This window comes from Dama dama, chromosome 15, assembly GCF_033118175.1.
Source record: "Dama dama isolate Ldn47 chromosome 15, ASM3311817v1, whole genome shotgun sequence".
NCBI classification, from domain to species: Eukaryota; Metazoa; Chordata; class Mammalia; order Artiodactyla; family Cervidae; genus Dama; species Dama dama.
In genome coordinates this window covers 79,499,627-79,521,410 of record NC_083695.1, presented here as the reverse complement: position 1 = coordinate 79,521,410, position 21,784 = coordinate 79,499,627, and the positions used below count along the sequence as shown (strand labels likewise).

Genomic DNA, 21,784 nt, shown 5'->3' with positions numbered 1-21,784 from the left:
AGGAAGTATATCTTAGTATTAAGAGCATGGGTTTGGAGTCAGGGCTGAACTTAAATCCCAGCTCCAACACCCTACAGGCTGTGTGGTCTTGAACAAGACACACACTCTGAGTTCCTAAACCCAGTTTTAGAAAATAAAGCAGAGTGTGGAGGTAGAGGATAAAATCTACCTCAGGCGGTATAGTGTTAGGAAGAAATGAGAAAATGCTCATCAATGGCTTGGCACACTGCCACAAAAAAACAGATACTGTCAAATGTCACAAATGTTTTCCAAGGTTACCCTGGTCCCAATGTGCAAAATAAAATAGGGAAGGACAACCAGAATCACTTTTTCCTGGATATACAAAACAACTAAAGACAAAAAATACCAAGATTTTACAGAACGAAAACCAACTTGAGCAAAGCAGAGCTTCCAAGGAGCTTTAAAGTCCTTGATGACGATACTGTGTAACTGGAAGTAACAGGGGTGGTGACACAGACTGCTTCTGTGTCCAGTGAAATCACGTCCTTTGAAGGTGAGGTTATCCAGACAAGCGGAACTACATATGCGCCCATCTATCCAACCATTCATCCTAGCCAGCATGAGAAATGAATGCAGTGGAAACCTTGGGATGATCTTTATTGTGGCCTTTCCGTTGGTGATGGCGGTGAACTTGCATGCTGGCTAGGGTGGAGTCCTGAACTTGAGTCTCAGGGACAGCAAGAGTCCTCCCTGCAAACTTGTAACAGAAGTACCTTGATCCGTTTTCTAAAAACCTTCTTGCTTAACAACCGCTCACCCTGGCATCTCTCCTTACATGTGATTCTTACAAAGACATAAGGATACTTTCACATCAATGATCCTTAAATGGTAATGATGTGCTTTCTTATATTCCCTCCTGGTGAACTAAGTTTCATCAATAAGTATTAGATCATTTCTGCTTGATACTCAGAGGGCCAACTCAGATATATCAGAGTGTCAGTCTTATAGCCCTAAGAGTGACATTTGCTTTCAGAAATGAACCAACCAGGTACACAAACTATGCCAAACCGGCATTAAGAATGAGATGGGAAAATAAAGAGTTCAGGGACCCTTTCTGGTATCCACATCACCACCCATAACCTACACCAACCACCGGGTCTCAAGTTCCACCTTGGGAACACATTTCTCTTGCTGAAGGCAGATCTAGTTTCCCCAGAGAGAAAACCCAAATTATAGAAACAAGTGACCAGCCTTTATCTGCACATACTAAGTTGCTTTTATTAATCCAGAATGGCATGCTACAGATACTGTACAGCATGAACATTTATTCATTACAAAAATGGCTTCCAAACCATTAAAAATGAAATTGGAATAAGAGCATAAAACGGAACAGTAACATCACAACTGTTAGGAAACATTCAAAGTATTCACAAAAAAATGTTATAGTTAGCATTTTAATAAACCAGAGAAAAACCGGAGACAGTTTTACAATCGCTTCATGTCAACTACAATGGCACTGAATGAACAGGTTTTAGCTTTATACAGCATTTTGTAACATCAACATGCCTAGGTTTTTTTTTTTTTATTTTTAAAGTTTGCTACCTACTTGTATGTCATAGGGATACATAAAAGCGGCAGCTGGTTTTTCCTTTAAGAGTAATCTAATATACAGAATTTTTGGCCCTTAAGGGTTTATACCTCTTCATTTAAAATGCTTTCTGGACAATCTGCTACCAAACACGTCTTGTTATAGGTGACATTAAAACTACATACAAATCTACCTATGTAACATCACAGCAAAACATGATGAACGAAAATTACAGCATCAAAAAGAGGGAGAAAGCTAAAGTCACTGAGAATTTTGGCACATAAAAAGTTTTGCACACGGTCAGTCCATGTCCTCAGGGTGCAGGGCGCTCGACTGTGAGTTCACAGGGGAAACGGGACAATTCCCACTGCTGCTGGTACAACGTTGCTAAGATTCCCTCACTAATGTTCAAGTCTTGTTTTACATAATGGCTTTTAAAGCAACTTTTGTTAATGCTACTGATCCTTTAATGCAACTATTAACGTCCATTTGGCGGTATCTGGGTTTCATACGGCAAAAAAAAAAAAAAAAAAAAAAAAGTCCAAAAGGGAAACAAAAAATATATATATACACATTTTATATATAAACTTAAAAACCTTGTACAAATGAGTTGTTATATATAAGATGCTTATGCTAAGGGGAAAAAAACTTTATACAGTTTCAAGAAAAAGGAAAACATATTTTAAAAGGGACAACGTACAGGTTCGACGAGCAATCTCTAAAGCAATAAATACTACTGGTCCAACAGCAATGTGATTCCATTAATTGTTGAATAGCAACCCCCTCCCCCCAAAAGAACAACACCATGGAACAAGGTATATTAACACATTTTAACCCTTTGTTTCTGTACATTTAAACAATAACAAGTAACATCACAATAAAAGTTGTTTCACACAGAAAAAAAAAAAAGTAAATGGCACTGCATTCCTTGTGCCCTTATGGTTTAAAAACCAGATGTAAAATGATTGGTTCGCAAGCTCGTATTTAATACAAATAATACAGAACCAACTCCTTTTGGAGGGCTGCTTCAAAATTGCTTTTTTTTTTCTTTTTGTTTTTTAATCAGTCTTTTAAAACTAAGCTATCCGAACTACATAACAGTTATGTATATATATATATTTTTTAAACGCTACAAAGACTTTAAACAGCTGTTGATAAAAATTTTGGTAGAATCATGAGGTTCTTCTCTCATCTACATATTTAAAAGGAGAAATTGAAATAAGAATGGGTCAAATATTGACCAATGAACTCGATAAACATCAACTAATGTAGCCACATGGCACAAACGGAAAAGAGGACAACACGAAAACCGGGCCGGAGGGTGGGGGTGGGGCGGGGCGGAACCGGAAATAAAGAAAAAGCAAAAGGAAAACACTCCACAAAGCACCCGGGGCTGAGGAGGGTAAAGCTATTCTAAAGACTTGGTGACGAGGGACAGTGGCTGGGGCTGGGTCCCGGCCAGAGAGCCGTGGGAATGTAAGGAAGATGTCGACGGCTGTGCCAGAGATGAGGGGGGGATGGCAGGCGGCTGCAGAGCGGCGGGAGGCAGGTCCAGGGCCCCGTTGGCACAGAGGGCGGGGGCCTTGCCATGGGCGGCCTCGGCAAGCAGGAGGGCGGGCGGCGGAGGCATCATGGGCAGGTGGGCCAGGGGGTCGGGCTTCAGGGACAGCGAGAGAGGCTGGGTCTGCTCAGTCTGTGGCTTGGCGTCTTGGGGAGGGGAGCCTAGCAGGTTGGGGGAGGAAGGAGGCGAGTCTAGTAAGCTTCCATCTGAAGAGGGTGGACTGAGGCAGCTGCCTTCACCTTGTATGTAGCGAACGCACTTTTTTTTTCTCCTAGAAACAGGGGAGGGAGGGGAGAGAGTTATCTGTGAATAAAGGGCAGAGATGCCAAGGGAGAGAGTTATCTACTGCTCAGAGACGAGAGGACCGCCACCTGGCGATGCCCCCCGGGGAGACATCGCCCAGCGGCCAGGGGACGTTTAACGTCACGCTGGGGTGGCCGGCTCACTGAGCTCTAACGCCCGCTCTGGCGAATGAAGTGTGTCAGACCGCACAACTCCCTACCTACCTGCTTCCCCTGCCCCCGCTAAACACCCCCCGCGCTCCGCTTCTGACCGAATATAAGCGAGCAGGCTCAAGGGCGCCGCCTGTGGACCGTGACACAAAGCGGCCACGTCCACACTGAGGTACTCAAGAGCTTGTTCAGTTTCTCTTTTTTGGCTCAGACATCCCTTCATTTCCCGTGGTAACCATCCCCCTCCATTTCCACCACGACCACCCCGACCCCTCAATGGGTGTGTGTGTGTCCATGTGTGTAGAAGAGAAAGACAGAGCTCCCTCCCCAGGCGCCTCATATCCATCTGAAACTCAAAATGCTGACTGTTGAGCCCACAGAGCTTAAAGGCAGCGCGAGCAAGAGGCTGAAGAGGTTTTATCCCACCACCTCCACCACCAACCACCACCAACCACCACCACCACCATCAGAGGCTGCTGGCGCCCAGAGAACTTTTTGGGCTTGTCTGTTAAGAACCACACCAAATCAAGAGAGGTCAGAATCAGTTGTGAAGGGGGGGGCGTGGAGGGGGGAGGGGAGGGAGAGGGAAACAAAAAGAAAACCAAATAAACTCAAAAACAAAACAAAAATAAAAAACAAAAAAATAAAACCACCAAAAAACAGGTAGAAGAGGATAAACAAAGGTGGGGGAGGGGGGAGAATAAGAAAAACAGAAAATGATCCAAAGGAACAAGAATAACTGGTTGTATGGCCTGCAGGTTGTGGATTAAATTATGATTCAAAGTTTTTTAATTTTTTTTTTTAAGATTTGGGGTCTTCCCCTCCCCCACCCCATAGTGAGAAGGCTAGAAGGAGAGATGGTGAGAATGGGGATGGAGGGGCAACTTGCCCTGGTCCATATGCCAGGGCCAGTGAATAAGGGTTCAGCCCGTCACAAGGAAGTGACAACAAAGAAGAAGTGCCAGGGAGTCGCAGCATGGACTTTCTTGAATTGGGCGGGGGCGGGGGTGGGGGGTTATCAGGAGTAATGTTTAAACCAGAAAGACTAATTTTGCCCTGCACCAAAACGAGAGTCTCCCCTTTCCATTTCCTGTTTATGTAAGAAATAGGATTGAGAATTTCAGAGCCTCTTGTGCTTATCCATCTGAGGTGGGCGAAGTCAGTTCAAGACACTGAGTGTGTGACCTCACAGCTTCCCCCTAGTATTCATCCCAGTTTGATGGGATCATATGTGGTAGGACAGGTGATCCTGGCAACCAACCCCACTCATGCTATTAAAAATAATGCAGATACAGGGGATGTGCTGACCTAAGAATACAGTCCGAACCGCGGCCGATAACACTGTCTAAAAGTAAGTACCGGCTGGCTTCCGGTCATGGGAAAGCAACCAAGATGCTGCCCAGTTGAAGGCCACCACTGTCAGATGTCAGTGGCCTTTGAAAGGAAGTGAGTGCACTGAGTCCCTCGTTGGGTCCGTGCCCCAGAGCTGTCTGATGATGCCCCTCAGTGCATGGGGTGTGGACTCAGCAAGATGGCAGGAGGGAGGGGAGGCGGGGGGTGAAAGGGCACATGCTCAGTCCTTCCTGCCTCCCAGAGGCCAAGACCCATTGGGCCAGTGGCTTCAGGGCCTCTCCATCCCTGCCCTGGGTCGGAAGGAACTCCAGGAAAGTGAGGGCAGTCTGCCTTCACCTTTCAGTTGACAAGGTTCCTTTTCCTCCTCTGGGATAGACTGAAACGGACTGTGGGTTCTGCTCCCATCCCAGAAACCCAAGATAAAATAATTAAGCCTCTTAAAAGAGTTTTACACCACCTTAGCCTGCAGATCAAAACATGCTCAAAAAACTAAGATGTCCATGCATTTTAAAAATGGGAGAAGAAAGGGAGGGGCATAAGCAAAACTGAGAAAGCAACAGGGACAAATGAGAGAGAGGAAAGAGGAAAGGGACAAAGAAAGAACAGAGGGGAGAAAATAACAGGAAACAAGGGGATGACATCCAGCAGCGTTCCATGCTATATTAGGGCAGAGTGAAAAGATGGGAAAAGCAACTTGGTGGGCTCAAAACAGAATCTTGTTAAAATGTCCTCAAATGTCAAGTAAAATTAGAAACCCTGTGCAGGGAGCGAGGAGCCCTGATTAGCTGGGAACATTTCTGGTGCTCCCCTCCCCCCATCTGCCCTCCTCATGGTATGAAGTTTCCATGTCCTGGGGATGAGTGGGGGGCATTTGAACACAGACACAAGGACTATGAATGACACAGTGACCGCTCCTTCTAAGAGGTGGCAAAGCAGATGGCAGTTGGAACCCACACATTTCGGACAGGCCAGAAAATGCCTTGTTTTGCAAATTCTTTTATTATTTTTTAAAAGCGTATCTTGTATGACTGATTTAGCATCAAGCCAGAGATTCTAGCAAAGTCAAGAGGAAAAGTGGAGGAAAAAAGGGATGAGACCCATTCTCTTATCCTCCCCCACCTAGGCTCCACCTTTCATCAAGGTGTGGCCCCTGAAAAATCGGTTTTTGGCTTCTTATGGATTCAATCTGAAAGGAAAGTAAGAGTTCTTCCTGACCCTATTTTGGAATCACACCCTTAAAGGAGCAGATATGCATTGCTAAAGCTTTTACAGTAGGAGACAACAATCCCAACGAAGGAAAAATGGCCCCCGGGGAAGGTCTAAGGGTGCTGAGGCAGGAAAGAGGAAAGATGGCGCTGGGGGGGTGGGGGGCACAGCTCGGTGTCTGAGCAGCCATGCTGCACGCTGACAGCTGCCCCCGAGCTGCACTGTAGAAAACCATGTTTATGAAGCAGCTCCGAAGCCTTGGGGTCGCTTGTTTTTGTTTTGCTTTGTTAAAAACGTCATGGAAATTCTTGTTTCTGAGGAGGATTCCACACTCAGGGTTTACGTGAGGTTGGAGCTGGGTCTGAGAAGGGACTATCTAGTTAGTCAATGTTGGACATGATAACTTTCAGCCCCCAAAATGCCAGGTCTAACTCGCAGTTAACTGCTTCCAAAGCAGTAAGAGGGATTCATACACCACCACTCACCTCCTACAAATAAAATACACAAAGCAGGCAACAAACCACATTGCAAGGGGCGCACAACGGTGTCGGCTGCACCTTTCTACAGAGCATGAAGAACCCTCCCTTAGGAGCGTGCCCTGTGAAACGCTAACCTTTTGCCATGGCAGAGCGGTGATTCTGCAGCTAACTGTCTTCCTACTCTGCACAAATAAAGGTTTGATACAAATTCACTGCCTATAAAGGGTCATCAGAGGCTCCATCTTCTAGGCCAGCCCTAGTGAAATCTCTGATGCCCTCCACCAGCTGCACCATGAAACTCCTTTCTGTTGCACAGACAAGATCCTGGGACTGAGTGGCAAAACCATTTGTCACCTCCAGGGACACTGTTGTCTCACAGAATGGGTGGGGGTTCCCTCTCCTGGTGGACGAGCACCCAAGGCACCCTGTCCTCACTCAATGGGCAGAGAGTTGCCTGTGGAGGGAGGTCTCTCTCAAGAAAGACTCTTGGGCCCCCAGCTCCCCTCAACGTCTGGGCAACACGAGGTGCTTCGCTGATCTCTCGTAAGGCATTGGGGGAGGGGGAGAGAGACACAGGAGATTGGTGGGCATGCACGTGATGGAATGGACATGGGAGCTAATGTCTAAACATGGAACACATGGCAAGGGCGTGGAGGAAAGGGACACGTGACAAGGGAGGCACTACAGACAGGGGGGCGTGTTGGGTGTTGAGATACCTACCATCATAATATTCCAAATTCAAAGACTGCTTGTATCAGAACAAAGAAACAACAAATTTAACCAAAGGTGGTCATTAAAGGAAAGGAAATGAGACAGGAACTAGCTGGTGTCCCTCCACCAAGAAGGAAGTACCTATACCTTCCCTGAAATTACAGGTTGGATGGAACCTGCAGGTGGAACACAGGCGTTTAATTTGGACTCTTCTGATTCCCTTTGGAACCAGAGCTCTGTCTCTCTAAATATATGTATAGATACATATATATATATATATATATATATTTTTTTTTTTTTTCCATTGTGCAGGCCAGTGGCACTGCAGTACGTGACCTCTGCTTGTGGCCCTGTAGCTGATGCATGCCATTCAATGCCACGCTTCTTTTCAGCGCTGTAAAACAATGTCAGCTAACCAAGGTCCTCTGTCCAGAGATGTGGTTTTGAAACAGAAAATAAACAAAAACACAAAACAAAACTAAAAGAAGCCTGCCCCCAGAGCCCTTCTCCAAGTGTCTAGACTCCAAGTACATGGGAATGCTATCACTGCCAATCTGAGCTCATTCAAACCTTGGGACACGGTGGGTCTCCCTCTGTCCTGCAGACACGCCACAGAAGCTCTGACAGGGCCTGGCCAGATCCAGGATGCTGGATTTTGGAGCAAAAGGCTAAGTGCCTGTCCTGGCCTGTGAGGGCTGTGGCCTAGGTCCTACCACCAGGGATATGTTATTTGTAAGAGCAGGGGAAAGAGAGAAAGAGAAAAGGAGGGAGAGGACACAGCATAAAATTAGCAAGGAAATTTTGAAGAATGAGGATCATTAGTCATTGATGCCAGCAGGGAAGTAGATGGGAATGAGGTCAAAATATATTGACGCACTAAGGTACCAGAAGGACAGAATGCTTTGATTTTTCCCAAAGGCCTTGCAGTAGGGAATATACCTGCACGGTTTGCACCATAAAGTCTGTCGGTCAAGCCCGAACAGTGCCCGACACTTCTTTGGAGTATTTGCATCTGTTAGCATAAGGTAAACACAAAAAAACACAACACAATGGTGGGTCGTGCTCAGTTGGACGTAAAATCTCGGCTACAGCTGACTTGTCTTCGCTATCACCTTGGTTCTACACGCCTGTCTTCCCTTACCAAGGACATGAAAGGAAAGGACTTCAATGCGTCGAAAGAAAAAATAATAAAATAAAATGATAAAACACAAAAAGAAAAAACAACAACCAGAAACCAAAAAACAACCAGGAAAAAATAAAAAAAATAAAAACAGAGAGAGAAGAGGAGGGGGAGAAGGTGACGTTGTTTGTTTCTACCTAGGCCAGGCTTACGATGGATGTCACTGAGCCCCCATCCCGGGCGGTCAGGAAGAAGGGGTTGGCAGGCAACGTTCCCTGGGAGGGGGCGCGCTGGGGTTTGCTGTCGCTGACCCGAGAAGGCACAAATGATGCTGTTTTACAGTGGCATTTTGGCTAGCAGCAGCGAGGAGGACAAGCACGTCCCTCACAGAGCAGTGTCCCGCGCCCTCCTGTCTCCTAAGATCCACACACAGAGCTACAAAGCAACAGGCCGGAGAAGGGGGGAAAGGACCGAATAGACCAGCTGCAAACCAGCACAGCGAATCTGGGAAATCTATACACACCTGCAAGGGCCGCACCAGTTATTCTGTTGATCAAGGCCAAAGCGCGCTCGGCATTTCTTAGGAGCGCTCAGGTCTGAATGAGTTCAAGAGAGAAGCGAGCAGAGGAGGAGGACGTGGGAGAGAGGGAGAGGGAGAGAAGAGAAAAGAGAGAGAGAGGGAGGGAGAGAGAGGGAAGGGGGGAAGAGAAAGATACAAATAAGAAAAAAATAAAAATAAAAAAGGGAATAAATCAATGACCTGGTTACTAATTACAAAATATTGACTTTTGATTTTTAACTTTCTATAATTAAAAAAAAAAAAGGTAAAAAAAAAAAAAATCACATTCTTATTCAACTCGTGAAATTAGCTGTTGCAAATAAAGCTGCAGTATCCCTTCTTTGAGGACTGTCTCTCCGATTTGTTTGAACTGATAAAGGGATGTTAGCTCCTCAAGAACTAGCTTTTAAATAATGTTTTTCTTCTTTTGGTTCTGCTTTTTCTTTTTTTCCTCTCAATTTGTTTTTCTTAAAGAAGAAAATAAAGCAAAGGAGGGAATTAAGTTTGTCACATGCTCTTTTCTTCTCAGAGTACAACAGTTTAAAAAAGAAAAAAACAAAAAACAAAAAACTACAAATAAAACCAGAACAAAACAAAACGAAACAGAAAGAAAGAAAGAAAAGGGGTCGTGGTACTGGGATATTGCAGCTTTTGGAATGTTCATCTTTTCTTTAAATCTATTTTCATTAATATTAAGAGAGGAACAGATAAAGGTCAATAGGCTGTGTGAATGAGCTGTTAGGAGTTAGTTAGAAGCTCACAGCGGCATTTAAGCAGGTACAGTCAGTGAAATGCTAGTGGATTTGCAAGTTATGAGCAGAAAAGTGAAAGAAGAAAAAAAATGAAAATAAAAAAAAAGCAAAGGAAAAAAATAATCATACTGCGGATGCATGCTTGCGTGAGAAAACTTAGTGGGAGCGATGAAAAAATGCCATTAGATTAAGGAGGTTTATTACTGAATTCCTTCCATTTTGTTGTTGTTGGTTTTTTTTTTTTTTAACCAGTCTCTTTGAAAGAAATACTGCATATTCAATTTGCACAGTTAGTTCAACTCTAAATCACTGTCATCATGGCTTAAACAACTGTTACGGGAAAAATAAATAAACAAAGCAGAAGTTAAATTAAATTCAAAAAAAAAAAAAAACAACAAAAGCAAAAAAAAAATCTACTGAAACATACGAAATCATGTAGATGGTCATTTTAAAGAATGTTCAAAGGTCATACGTGTTTTCATGTTAATAAAACTATAATGGCAAGAAAAATTAAAAAACAGTTTATCAACTATTTTAATGACTCAAAATGACATTAGCACCTGTAATCGGAGGAAGTGAAAGGCAAGGATTTAGGAAACATTCGCTGTGTTCTGAAAAAAAAGAACAAATTATACAAAGCCTTCACAATGTTTTTGTCGTTGTTTGTAAAAGCCTGGCCTTCTCGAAGGGCCCTCTGAGATTGCCTATGCAGTATTTCTAATTTCTTCTAGAGAATGACAAACCTCCTTAATTTAAATCGGGTGCAATAGACCACTGTAAAGGCATGCATCAGAACATTCAGGAACAGCCCAGTTAACATCAAACACTCGCACACACCCCCTCAGCTCCCCTAGCCCCCTCCTCATCCTTACTCAGACACATACAAAATAAGCAGACTGTATAAATCCCCGTCTAGGCATGCCTACCGCTCTCCGCTTACAGGCTCTGCAGTTATTTAAAAACACATTCCACTAGACTTACAATGTGCTTTTCATGCAACAATGAATGTTACTAGCTTTAAAAGGGCAGTCATGAAGCAATTAATTAAAATGCATAAACAAAAAGGCTGGCTAAGATGGGATCCCCCCGCCCCACAACATCCTGGCCTTGAATTTCTCCTGCCTCCCCAGATAGAAGCCTGACATAAAAGAGTGGTCCTCAGAGTACAGCTCCCTTCCTCTATCCTGCTTATTCTAACTTACCATTGGTCTCCCCGGGCTGCTTGTCCCTTTTCCTCTTCTTCTTTTTCCCCTAGACAAACAGATGAAACACAGGGCATTATTTCAGGAAATGGATGGGAGGATGGCAATGTCTGGGCTCACCTGGAGAGGAGGAGGCAGGAGGTGGGCAGCACCTGCCATCTCCAGCCACACCCACTCCTGAGTGCTTTCCAACCCCCGGTTCCCTTCAGTCCAAGTGCCCTTCAACTGCGCTCCAGCTAGAGGAACGCATGCCTAGCGGAAAAGATGGAATCAGTGGGGCAGAGAAGAAGGACTTCTTTTCCTATGCATCCACCCTCAAACTTGATCCAGAGCATCCATAAAAGGGGAAATGAGGCCTGGATGGGGAAAGATTCAGACAGGTGTAGAGAGACAGGATTGGAAGTGGCCCAAGAGCCAAGGGACAAATGAATGATTTTGAGATGGCCAAGAGAACCCCTTGCCCCATGCAAATCTCTTACTAAGGCCAAAAGCTGCTCACTCTGAATCAAAAAATTAAGACTTAGTAGGGGATTTTTCTTAGCACTGTAGCATGGGTCTTGATTTTAAAGTCAGAAGGGGGAAAAAAAAGGCGAAATAAAACCAGAAACCATCTGAGCTCCTTTTCAAACTGCTGAGTGGACATCCATAAAGGAGAACATTTGGTCCTCACTATTTTCCACTTATGTAATGACTATAATACTCCTAGTAATATGGACTTCCCTGTAGCTCAAACGGTAAAGAAACTGCCTGCGATGCAAGAGACCAGGGTTCGATCCCTGGGTTGGTAAGTTCCTCTGGAGAAAGGAATGGCAATCCACTCACAGTATTCTTGCCTAGAGAATTCCATGGACAGAGAAGCCTGGCGGGCTACAGTCCATGGGGTTGCAAAGAGTCGGACACGACTGAATGACTAGCACACATATAACACTACTGGTAATAACAGCTACCGTTTATTGAGCACATACTATACGCCAGACATGGTTCTAAGTGTGCTACGCCTAGTGACCCATTTATCCTCACACGATCCTGTACAACAAGCACGATCACCATCAGATTTTACAGATAAGGACGCTGAGATACAGGGGTGCACGCAGTTTCCTGAAATGACACAGCTATCAGGTGATGCTGTCGATGGGAACCCAGGTGATCTCAGTTCCACAGCCCTTATCCACTAGGCTATGCTGCCTTCATATTTACTGCCTTGTCCTCTGAGGAAGGCTCTTAATGGATTATGGGTCAAGAATTGCATGGAGTCAATCACATTCTCCACCTGACCCTCCCTGCTATCTTGATGGTCTGCCCCCGGATGTGGATGTGCAATGGGAGTGGGGATGAATTCCCCTTCTTCCTTACCACTTCCTTCCTTATCTGAAACTAGTTCTCCCTCACCCCAGTAGCTCTGGTCCCATCCATATGAATTAGCTACCTGGTCTATATGAAATGTCAAAAGCAAAACGTCACATCTATTTGTTTCAGAATATCCAAATATCCTTTGCCTTGTGGTCGGCTTAGTTTGGGCTTCCCTAGTAGCTCAGCTGGTAAAGAGTCCGTCTGCAATGCAGAAGACCCCAGTTCGATTCCTGGGTTGGAAAGATCTGCTGGAGAAAGGATAGGCTACCCACTCCAGTATTCTTGGGCTCCTCTGGTGGCTCAGCTGGTAAAGAATCTGCCTGTAATGCGGGAGACCTGGGTTCGATCCCTGGGTTGGGAAGATACCCTGGAGAAGGGAAAGGCTGCCCACTCCGGTACTCTGGCCTGGAGAATTCCATGGACTATACAGTCTTTGGGGTTGCAAAGAGTTTGACACGACTGAGTGACTTTCACAAGTTCTCATGGTGTGTTGACATCAACTCAAGAAGAAACGAGAAAGAAAAGCCATAGGCAGAAAACCTGAGAACCCACACGGCTCTGCGAGGGGGACGCCAAGGCAGGGATGCCTGAGTCTTAGATCTACCTGAGGGCTGAGGGTCAAGAGTCCTACAGGAAGCCTCTCAAATCTGGGGGCCTGTGGCATCAGGGAAATCTGTCTGGGCCCTCAGCTCACTGTTTCCACTAGAAACATGTTCCGTTCCTTGGCATACAACTTTAAAGAAGAAGCAAAGAAAGGAGTCTGTGTGCTTTCTCATGAGCCCTAGCAGCCCACCTTCATGTCTGTGCCTCTCCCACATCAGGAGCAAAGCACTGCCTGGCCATCATGGGACAGGCAGGAGGAGCTAGTTTCAGTTTATTTAGAAGCCTGACAGAAAATCTCAGCCAGGCACAGAAATGGTTCAATTCCAGGCAGTGCGTCATCCATGCAGTCAAGGGCTCCCCAGTCATCTCTAATACAGGGCTCACCCACGTTCAATCTCCTGAAATATATTCTGAAAGGCAGGTGACTATTCCTTCACCCCTGGGAAGCTATCCATGTGGGATATAAAACTGAGATGTTCACGACTGAGGCAATGATCATTTAGACTAAAGGCTTCTAGCAGACAGGGACTGTGTTTTAACTGGAAGAGGATATGAAAGAATGAATCAACACTGCAAAGTGAATAGGGAGATGCCTTTCAAGGGAGGCGGCCACCTTGTTATCTCTTTAAATGTAACAAAAGAAAGAAAAGGCCTCAAATATGGTGGTGAGGGAGGAAAAACTCACGGTATACAGATTACTGGGGATTTATCTCGTTGACTCAGTATAGAAAAGCTAGAAACGAAGTAACTTCTATTACAGTGTCACGGGTTAGACATCACTCTCTGACCAAAATCTTTTCTCGTGTGTTCCACAGTGTGTACCAAGTCCAACCCCCGAAATGTGACTGTTTTACTCAATTCTATTTAGCTAAGGTAGCGTATATAGGCTTCTATCCCCGCTGGGCTAGTAAAGTAGGAACGTGCAAGAGGCACAAGGATATTAGTTCAGAAAACTTTTTCCAGAAGAACCTTCAGAACTTGACAGCACCCAGAATAATTTATAGAAGCTTCTGTGTCAAGTCGGTAAAAAAAAAAAAAAAACGCTAAACAGTTTCTACCACAATTGAACCTCTGAACAGTTTAACTCTTGTTCCACAGACCACTTCCTGAGATGAGAGAGGAAGTAAATGAGAGAGGAAGGAAAGAATGAAAGAAGGAACAAATGGAGGGCTGTGTGTGTTCAAAGCCACGTGCAGTGAGCCACTGATGAAGGAATCTGACAGTCCCCTTATAAGTGGTAAAGCTCCTATAGCCCCAAGTCCAGATATTACCTCTAAACTTGATCTCTCAAGTCTTCTCAGGGGTTCCCCTATTATACCAAACCTTGTCTCAGTGTAAAACCAAGCTAAAATCATTTCAAGTGTCTTGAGAACCTTCTGAAACCTAGAAAACACTTCTTAAGAAGCCCTGGGCAATATCTTGTCTTGAGTCCAGGAAAAGTCCATGGCAGTATTCTTTTGAAGCTCTCAAAGTCAGCCCATACCTTTGTGGAGGTATCACCCTATACACCTCCAGGAGGTGCTATGCACACAGACCACAGTGTGAATGGCACACCCCAGTTGTGCAGTGCACGCCCCGCACAGCTGTACATGAAGACTCTCGTCTGACCCAAAATGTCTACTGGGGACAGGATACCTAAACAGTAGCTGAATTTCTCTCTGTGGCACCATTCTAGATTCCTCAAAGAATTGGGTCTGTAGCAGGGAGAAGCTGGTTAAAAACTTCTGACCCGAAACCTGGAGAGCAGCTGTCCGGAAATGAGATGGCTCTATGTGTGGGAGCTGCAGGGCCTGCCCGCTGCTGGCAGTCTCCACCTCGAGGTCAGGTGGGGGTGAAGAGCAAGCCTGTGGGAGAGCATTAGCTTTCTTATCCTCTTCCTTTCAGCTCCAGAAGAAAGGCTCCCCCACTGCACACATGCTGATGACGAATGGAAAAGTCCCAAGCGGGTAAGACCCTGTGCCTGACCGTCTGTGACGGACAAGGGCTCTGAGAGGAGCCAGTGTGCCATTGAGAAGTACAAGCACTGATTCCTGTTTCGACTCCCCAGGAGGAATAGGTTCTATTGTTGAGTGAAGTGCGTGGGACCTACGAGGAGATGGGTGACTGTGGAGATGAAGACACAGGTGTCTCGGTCCTCCCCATCCACATGGCAAAGAGCAGAGAAGCAAGCGTGTGCGTAAAGGTATGAGACTAAAGAGTGATGACACTTGGAACAGCTGGGCAGTGGAAGCAGAAAGCTGTCTTTGCCCAGGACCCACACATTCAATACAGATGTCTGTGCCTCCTGGTTAAGTTCTGAGAGAGCTCTGATTTAACTCAATCCCCATAATACTGTGCTGACAGTAAGCTCACAAACAGCAGTAACTGAATGGATCTCGACTCACACACACAGAGAGCTTCCCCAACACAGGTGAAGGCCAGAGGAGAGCTAGGTCAGAGAGCACGGATGGTAGAAGAATCATCCATGGCTCAGTACCATCAACAAGAAACAGGAGGAGATGCCTGCTGCCAGCATTAAGACGGGTTCTGTCTCCTCCCAAAGAGTGGATGGTAAAAATCACTTCATGAAGCTAAATGTCATGCAATGAAGTATGAGGCAAAATAAGGGACATTTCATCCATTAGAGAGGAGAATGAGCCCAGAACTTGAGCTCCTGGGCAAAAAAAAAACAGATTAAGAAAGAATGGTGAGAGGTGACAGGAGAGAGTCAGTTTATGGGAGGAGAAGAATCCGGACTGTCACAATCACTGTGATTAGTAAAGACAACAACCCCTACAGTGTTTTCTAAAACTCAGGAGAGGAGATTAGGCAAATTCTAGAGCCAACAAAAAGCTGAGGGACACACTCATCACCCAACTCACACACCTCTCTTACGTCACTTCATCCATTCTGCCTAAAGATGGCTACTTACTTTCCAGTATATTCCCATCATGCCTCTCTCAAGATGCACTAGGCTTCCAACTTCTACTGTACCACATCCTAAACGAATGATTTCACTTTTCCCTCTTGAGGGTGAAGGCCCTGCTAGAACAGCTGTGAAGAAGTAAATGCTCTGCTTCCAGCTGGCATCACTGCTGAGAAACACACAAGCCTCACTGGGTGTATTCTAGAGCCATGTCTCTTCAAAGACATGGGCAAGAAGGTGTAAACAGCCCTAACCTGGCCCCACAGGTCCCCTGAGCCGGAAAACCAGCCCCCTTCCTCCTCCTTGAAGAACTATCCCATGTTGATAGAGCCCTACAGGAGGCTAAGATAGAATCCTCCAATCTGGTGCTGAGGTAAGGTGCGAACAGTCCCAACTGGGCAGACTGGGTGGTACCGAAGACCGATTCAGGTTGGCAGGTTGCATTTCCTTTGTCCAGATGGACATCAACCACATCTCTATAGCCTCTAGTCCTGAAAAAGAGGAGCCACCTACATAGTTATCCCGTGCGGACCAGCCGGGGTACAGCTGCATGTGAAGCTGTCGCTCCTTCCGGGCCAGCTCATAGTACTTTGCTTGCTCTTCTCTGGACAGCGCGTGCCACTGGAGGGGACAGGGTGAGGGGAGAGAGAGACATGCAGAAACGTCACAAACCACACTGTGGCCAGGGGACGGACAGCGCTTCCGTCGCAAATGGTGTCATCTGCAGATGCCTACGGTCTGCAGGGGCCTGGCACTAACAGGAGGGCCCAGACCAAACCTGACTTGTCGTCTGTGATGTCTGGGTCTTTGCTCTCTGCTGGTGGGGAAGACCAGGGTGTGGCTGTCGTGAACATCATTCGAAGGCAGAGTTACTGCTTCCAACTCCACAAAGACCATGGCAGGAGTCAGAGCATGGCTGAAGGAAAAGGATGCTCCAAACCAATGGGGACAGGGACATGTCACCCCACCCACCGTGTCCTATTCTGGCCCTCTTCTCCCAGCAGGCACGCCACTCACCCTCCGGCCCAGGATCTGGTTGATGGCTGCACTTTCTTTCAACGTGCATTCAGCTACGACCTTTGCTCTCATCTCCTTCATATACAACATGAATGCATTAAGAGGTTTCTTTATGTGGGGCTTCTTCTTTTCTTCTTCCTTTTTGGAGTCCTGATGCTTTCTGGATGGGGACAAAACAGACAGACGCAACCCAATGAACCATCTCGAGGTCAGCTTCCTCCACAGCAGAAAGCCCGCCCCCTTGCCTGCTCAACACCCTAAGCGATTCAGAAGGAGAAGCACACTTCTACTCTGGGTCTTCTCCATCCTGGCAAATGGAACAAAAACAGCCTGGGGGATGGGGGCATGAGGGAGATTTTGTCATCACTTCCTCAAGGTTTCAGTTCAGTTCAGTTCAGTCGTGTCTGATTCTTTGTGACCCCGTGAACTGCAGCACACCAGGCATCCCTGTCCATCACCAACTCCCAGAGTCCACCCAAACCCATGTCCATCGAGTTGGTGATGCCATCCAACCATCTCATCCTCTGTCATCCCCTTCTCCTCCTGCCCTCAATCCCTCCCTGCGTCAGGGTCTTTTCCAGTGAGTCAGCTCTTTGCATCAGGTGGCCATAGTATTGGCGTTTCAGCTTCAACATCAGTCCTTCCAATGAACACCCAGGACTGATCTCCTTTAGGATGGACTGGTTGGATCTCATGCAGTCCAAGGGACTCTTAAGGTTTACAAACACAAAATTTTCCCCAGCCAGAGGGAAAAGCACATTGTGACCGTTTCCATCTCAGCCAGTGTCTCTTGCGAGATCAGGGATGGTAGGTGCGTGTGCGCTCAGTCGTGTCCAACTCTTTGTGACCCTATGGACTGTAGCCCACCAGGCTTCTCTGTCAGTGGGATGTCCCAGGCAAGAATACTGGACTGGGTTGCCATTTTCTCCTCCATGGAACTTTCTCAACCCAGGGATCAAACCTGAGTCTCCTGCATCTCCCACATTGGCAGGCAGAAGTGGTTGCAAATCCCAGTCCCTCCAAGGACACAAAGAGTTGTGTTCTCGCTCACAGTGGGCACACGCCTCCCTCTCTGGAAGGCAGGTGCCTACTGAAGTCTGGCCAACCTTGAGCAGGGCCACCACCCAGGCACCACGGGCTACACACATGGTGAAGGATAACACGACAAGAAGAGGGACACTTACGCGCTGTGGAGGGAGCCGACGTCACTCTGAGAGGATTCTTGTTTGACTGTCGGCGTGACTATGGCCGGGTGGGGAATGCCGGTCGTGTGTAGAGTGTGATGTGGTGGGACCATATGGGGAGGGAACCTAGAAGACAGAAAGCTGTGTAAATCGTCAGAATCAAAATGAATGAATGGGGAGGGATGTGTACACACAATTAAAAAAAAAAAAGAAGAAGAAGAAACAGCACGTAACACTCACATGAAAGCAACCCAAAGCATATGAAACCTGTCAGCATTAATTAGTGATAAATTAAACATAATGATTCTCGTAATGTCATTAAAGCCAATCTTCCCCTTCATTATTGCTACTGACACGAGACATTACGATTGCTAACATCTTCAGCAAAAGACAAGTTCAGCCAGTATACTTGGGCAACAAAGTAGGCTTGGACTACTTGCTGGAGATCACAAGTCCACTGGTTTGGGAGGACATTATTAGTGGCATCTAAGACTATTTCTTAAGTCCTAATCAGCACTAGAATGCAAGATGAAATCTTTTGTTGCATATTGACAGCTAAATAAAATATTAACGCAGCTGAAGTATACATACATTTTTTGACAATGCTGCGCATGCCTCATTAGGCCTCATTCTGTTGATGGGAATGCAATAAAATTTTTATTTCTCTTTTGCTGCTGTGGTCCCATCGTTCTGACAGTAATGGGAGAGAGTGAGGCAGAAAGATGGGGGGAATCCAAATCACTGCCATCTGGTTCCCAACATACGTCACGGATGTTTTAAATAACTTTGTATCAGAGATGGCCCCAAAAGAGCATTTTACACAGACATCCCCCAGAGTGAAGCTTTGAATTCTGGGATTTGTATATCCTTTCCCACTCTAAAATTCAAGGGTTCCTAAATTACTTTTACTTAAAATACTGCCTATGCATTAGAAGACCTTATAAAGGATGAGCAGAATTATTAATAAAGAATAGTTTGTGTTTTTCCTCTAATACTGTTTACTTTCAGGCATGTTATTTTGGACATGGTTTAAGTCGTGAATTGGCATTTCTCAACCATGCAAACTAGCCAGGACATTCAGAGCTAATTTTAAAGTGCTCTTGGTTCATCTCCAAACTGACAACGGGATGCAAGCTATAGCTCTTGTCTTTTCTGATAGGCTTGGAATCACAATTTGTTCTCGGTTAGAAGAACCACCCTCTTAAAGGAATGTACATTACTGTAGAGAAAAGTGGAATGAGGGATTACAAGGGGCGATTCCCCCAAAGAAAACAAAAGGGCAGCCCCTAGGTTCTGCCCTGACAAGATCAGGCAAGTTTAGGTGAAGGGGGAACCCAGATCAAGCAACTGCTGCTTTCAGCATAAATCTAAACCATGACCACCCCATGTACCAACCAGGGAAGGACCACTTGCTCTTTAGAAAGCCAATTCTGCTGGTCACTGGAGGTGCTAGTGACTTTATTGTGACAGTTAGTTCACAAGGATCCTGTACTTATTTACTAGGTTCTTTTCCTATGTGGACTGGAAATCTAAATAGTTTTCATTTTACCAAAAGAATGCAGCAAATGTTCATCAGAAGAAAGATGAAAAATTAAAGTTCTAACTGACTCTGCAGAGATCAACAGAGAAACTACCAATAAACAATGCAGATTTTGGGGCCAGAATCACAGTGGACATTTGACTTGGAATTTCTACCCTGATGTGGCTTTCTGCCATAGCTGCCTTGACAAATTTACTGAAGTTTGGTAACAGTAGCATGATTTTTTAAATAAGGGTCGTGTGAGTTCTTTTAGGGTGTCAAGAAAAAGAAAAAAAAAAAAGAAAAGAAAAACCCTGACAGAGGAAAAAAAAAGTAACTTCTATCCCCATCCACCTCCCCCAACAAAAATATAAAAAACAAAGCTTGGGAGGTATTTGGGCTCCCAAGTTACACCCTGTTCCTTCCCAGAGTTTGAAGGCCTCTGAGAAAACATAAGTTAAGAACATGTGTTCTTCGAAGCCCTTGGGTGAAGCGGTGGGTGGAGTGGCAGCTTTTACTGTGAATTTTAAAGGCTTGACATTCCTCAAATACATATGTTGCCTTCCTGCTGAATGAGAATATGTGTACAGACAGAGAGAGAGAGAGAGAGAAGGGGGAGAGATAAAAAACACTCTGTGTGCATGTATGTCTGTACACCAAACACCACAGTGAGACACCAGAATCTGAGTACATTCTGGGGTAGGGAAACATTTCTAGTGTAGCCATGAAGACCAAATACTTCCAAGTTCACATACGTACACACATATTCCTATACCTGAGAAATTTATGGCAGAGAAAGGGACTCCTCTGTGTGTGTGTATGTGTGTGTGTGTGTGTGTGTGTGTGTGTGTGTGTGTGTGTGTATGGACTATACACATACTTTCATGTAAGCAATTCCTTTCTGCAGACAACTATTTCGTGCAATGCAATAAACACCCTAAAAATTCTAAGCAGCTCATTATATCCCCCCGTCTGCTTTCATGGCTCCAAGCCAGAATATAATGATGAACCTTAACTTGTTAAGGACAACTAATTTTTGTTTCTGGCTGTCTCAGGGGCTTCTGCCTTCCCCACTCGCGCTTTCCTTCACTGTTGACACGTTTCTGTTAACTGGATGTCATCTGCTGGCCTTGATTTTATGCACAAGCAGTGGGATGCATTTTCCTGTGCAACAAGCCTGCTTTGAGCTGCATTAGATTTGTCATTATTCTCTCATTTCCCCCCTTGCACTTGTAACATTTCATCTCTTCCTGCCTTATTTTTTGTGAGCCACGGTGCACCCACATTATGGTTTATACATGATCTCGCTCCCTTTGAAGCCGGCAGATTTCAGAGCCCGCTCTCGTCAGGAGAAGAGCCTTGCGCCAATTTAGCAGGCTGAGGGCCCGGAGCTCCAACATCTCAATCTAAAGGGGGTCACAGGGTGGCACAAGTGAGTGTCAGCAAGAGCTGTTTAATTGCCAATCTAGGCTTCTCCATGGTGTTTAAAGTATAATGACCCATCACTTAATTCTGAGAAGCCCTGGCCCCGCTGCTGAAGAGAATGAATATCAAAGGGTGTTCTGGAACAGGGCAAGCTGCCTACATTCCCTATAACTGCCATAAGTATAATAGACCCATACTTCTGTCGACCCATTACCACAATAATGTATTTAATTTGCTGTATATGCTTTTTAACTAGCTACCTTTCATAAGGCCTACCTGGGGAATCGGCCGCCTCACCCCCCACCCCCCCCTGCACCTTGAGCCCCCTAACCTTCCCTCCCACCGTTCCCTTCCTCTCCTCCACCCCCTGCCCACCTAGAAATCATCGGCTAACCTCCTAATGATAATTCAATCGATAAGCTTAACCTCAATCCCTATCCTACGATTACTGCACCGCTTTTAACCTCTGGAATGCTCCGAAGCAACAAACACGCAAAACAAGTCGGTGTGGTGGAGGAATGCTGGTTCGGAGGAGGGTGAGTCATGGATCCGAAGGTGCTCAGAAGCAGTTCTCCTTCTGGGAGACTCCCTATTCGTTCCCAGGCTTTGCGAGGTTGTGGTGACATTATTTAATGAGAATAACCTTCCTCTTCTTGCTAGAGGAGAGGACACACAAGCATTTTCCCGCCTAACCAATACTGGTATGGATTTAGAAACTGACATGATTTATCACATGTGGGAAACAGATCTTTACAGCTGCACGATACCCATGGCATGATGACAAACATTAGAGATGCTACAATTTATGCTTCTTCATGAGTGTGGTTCTTACTCTTT

General features: G+C 45.6%; 1 protein-coding gene across 31 annotated transcripts in view; it reads right to left on the bottom strand.

Moving 5' to 3' along the window:
• Positions 1 to 1,213: 1,213 nt before the first annotated feature.
• Positions 1,214 to 21,784, bottom strand: part of TCF7L2 (transcription factor 7 like 2) — a 200,682-nt gene continuing 180,111 nt past the window's right edge. For 6 of the 31 annotated variants that reach the window (XM_061162664.1, XM_061162667.1, XM_061162666.1 and 3 more), the window contains 7 exons: positions 18,004 to 18,144; positions 16,820 to 16,979; positions 16,316 to 16,423; positions 10,945 to 10,993; positions 10,303 to 10,353; positions 8,251 to 8,323; positions 1,214 to 3,381 (listed from right to left, as the gene is read on the bottom strand). In XM_061162664.1, coding sequence (XP_061018647.1) covers positions 2,958 to 3,381; positions 8,251 to 8,323; positions 10,303 to 10,353; positions 10,945 to 10,993; positions 16,316 to 16,423; positions 16,820 to 16,979; positions 18,004 to 18,144 — 1,006 coding nt within the window. In that variant the 3' untranslated portion in view covers positions 1,214 to 2,957. Of the gene's footprint in view, positions 3,382 to 8,249; positions 8,324 to 8,954; positions 9,028 to 10,302; positions 10,354 to 10,940; positions 10,994 to 16,315; positions 16,424 to 16,819; positions 16,980 to 18,003; positions 18,145 to 21,784 lie in introns of those variants that run through there. The other 25 variants (XM_061162668.1, XM_061162682.1, XM_061162677.1 and 22 more) reach the window with 13 other exon arrangements.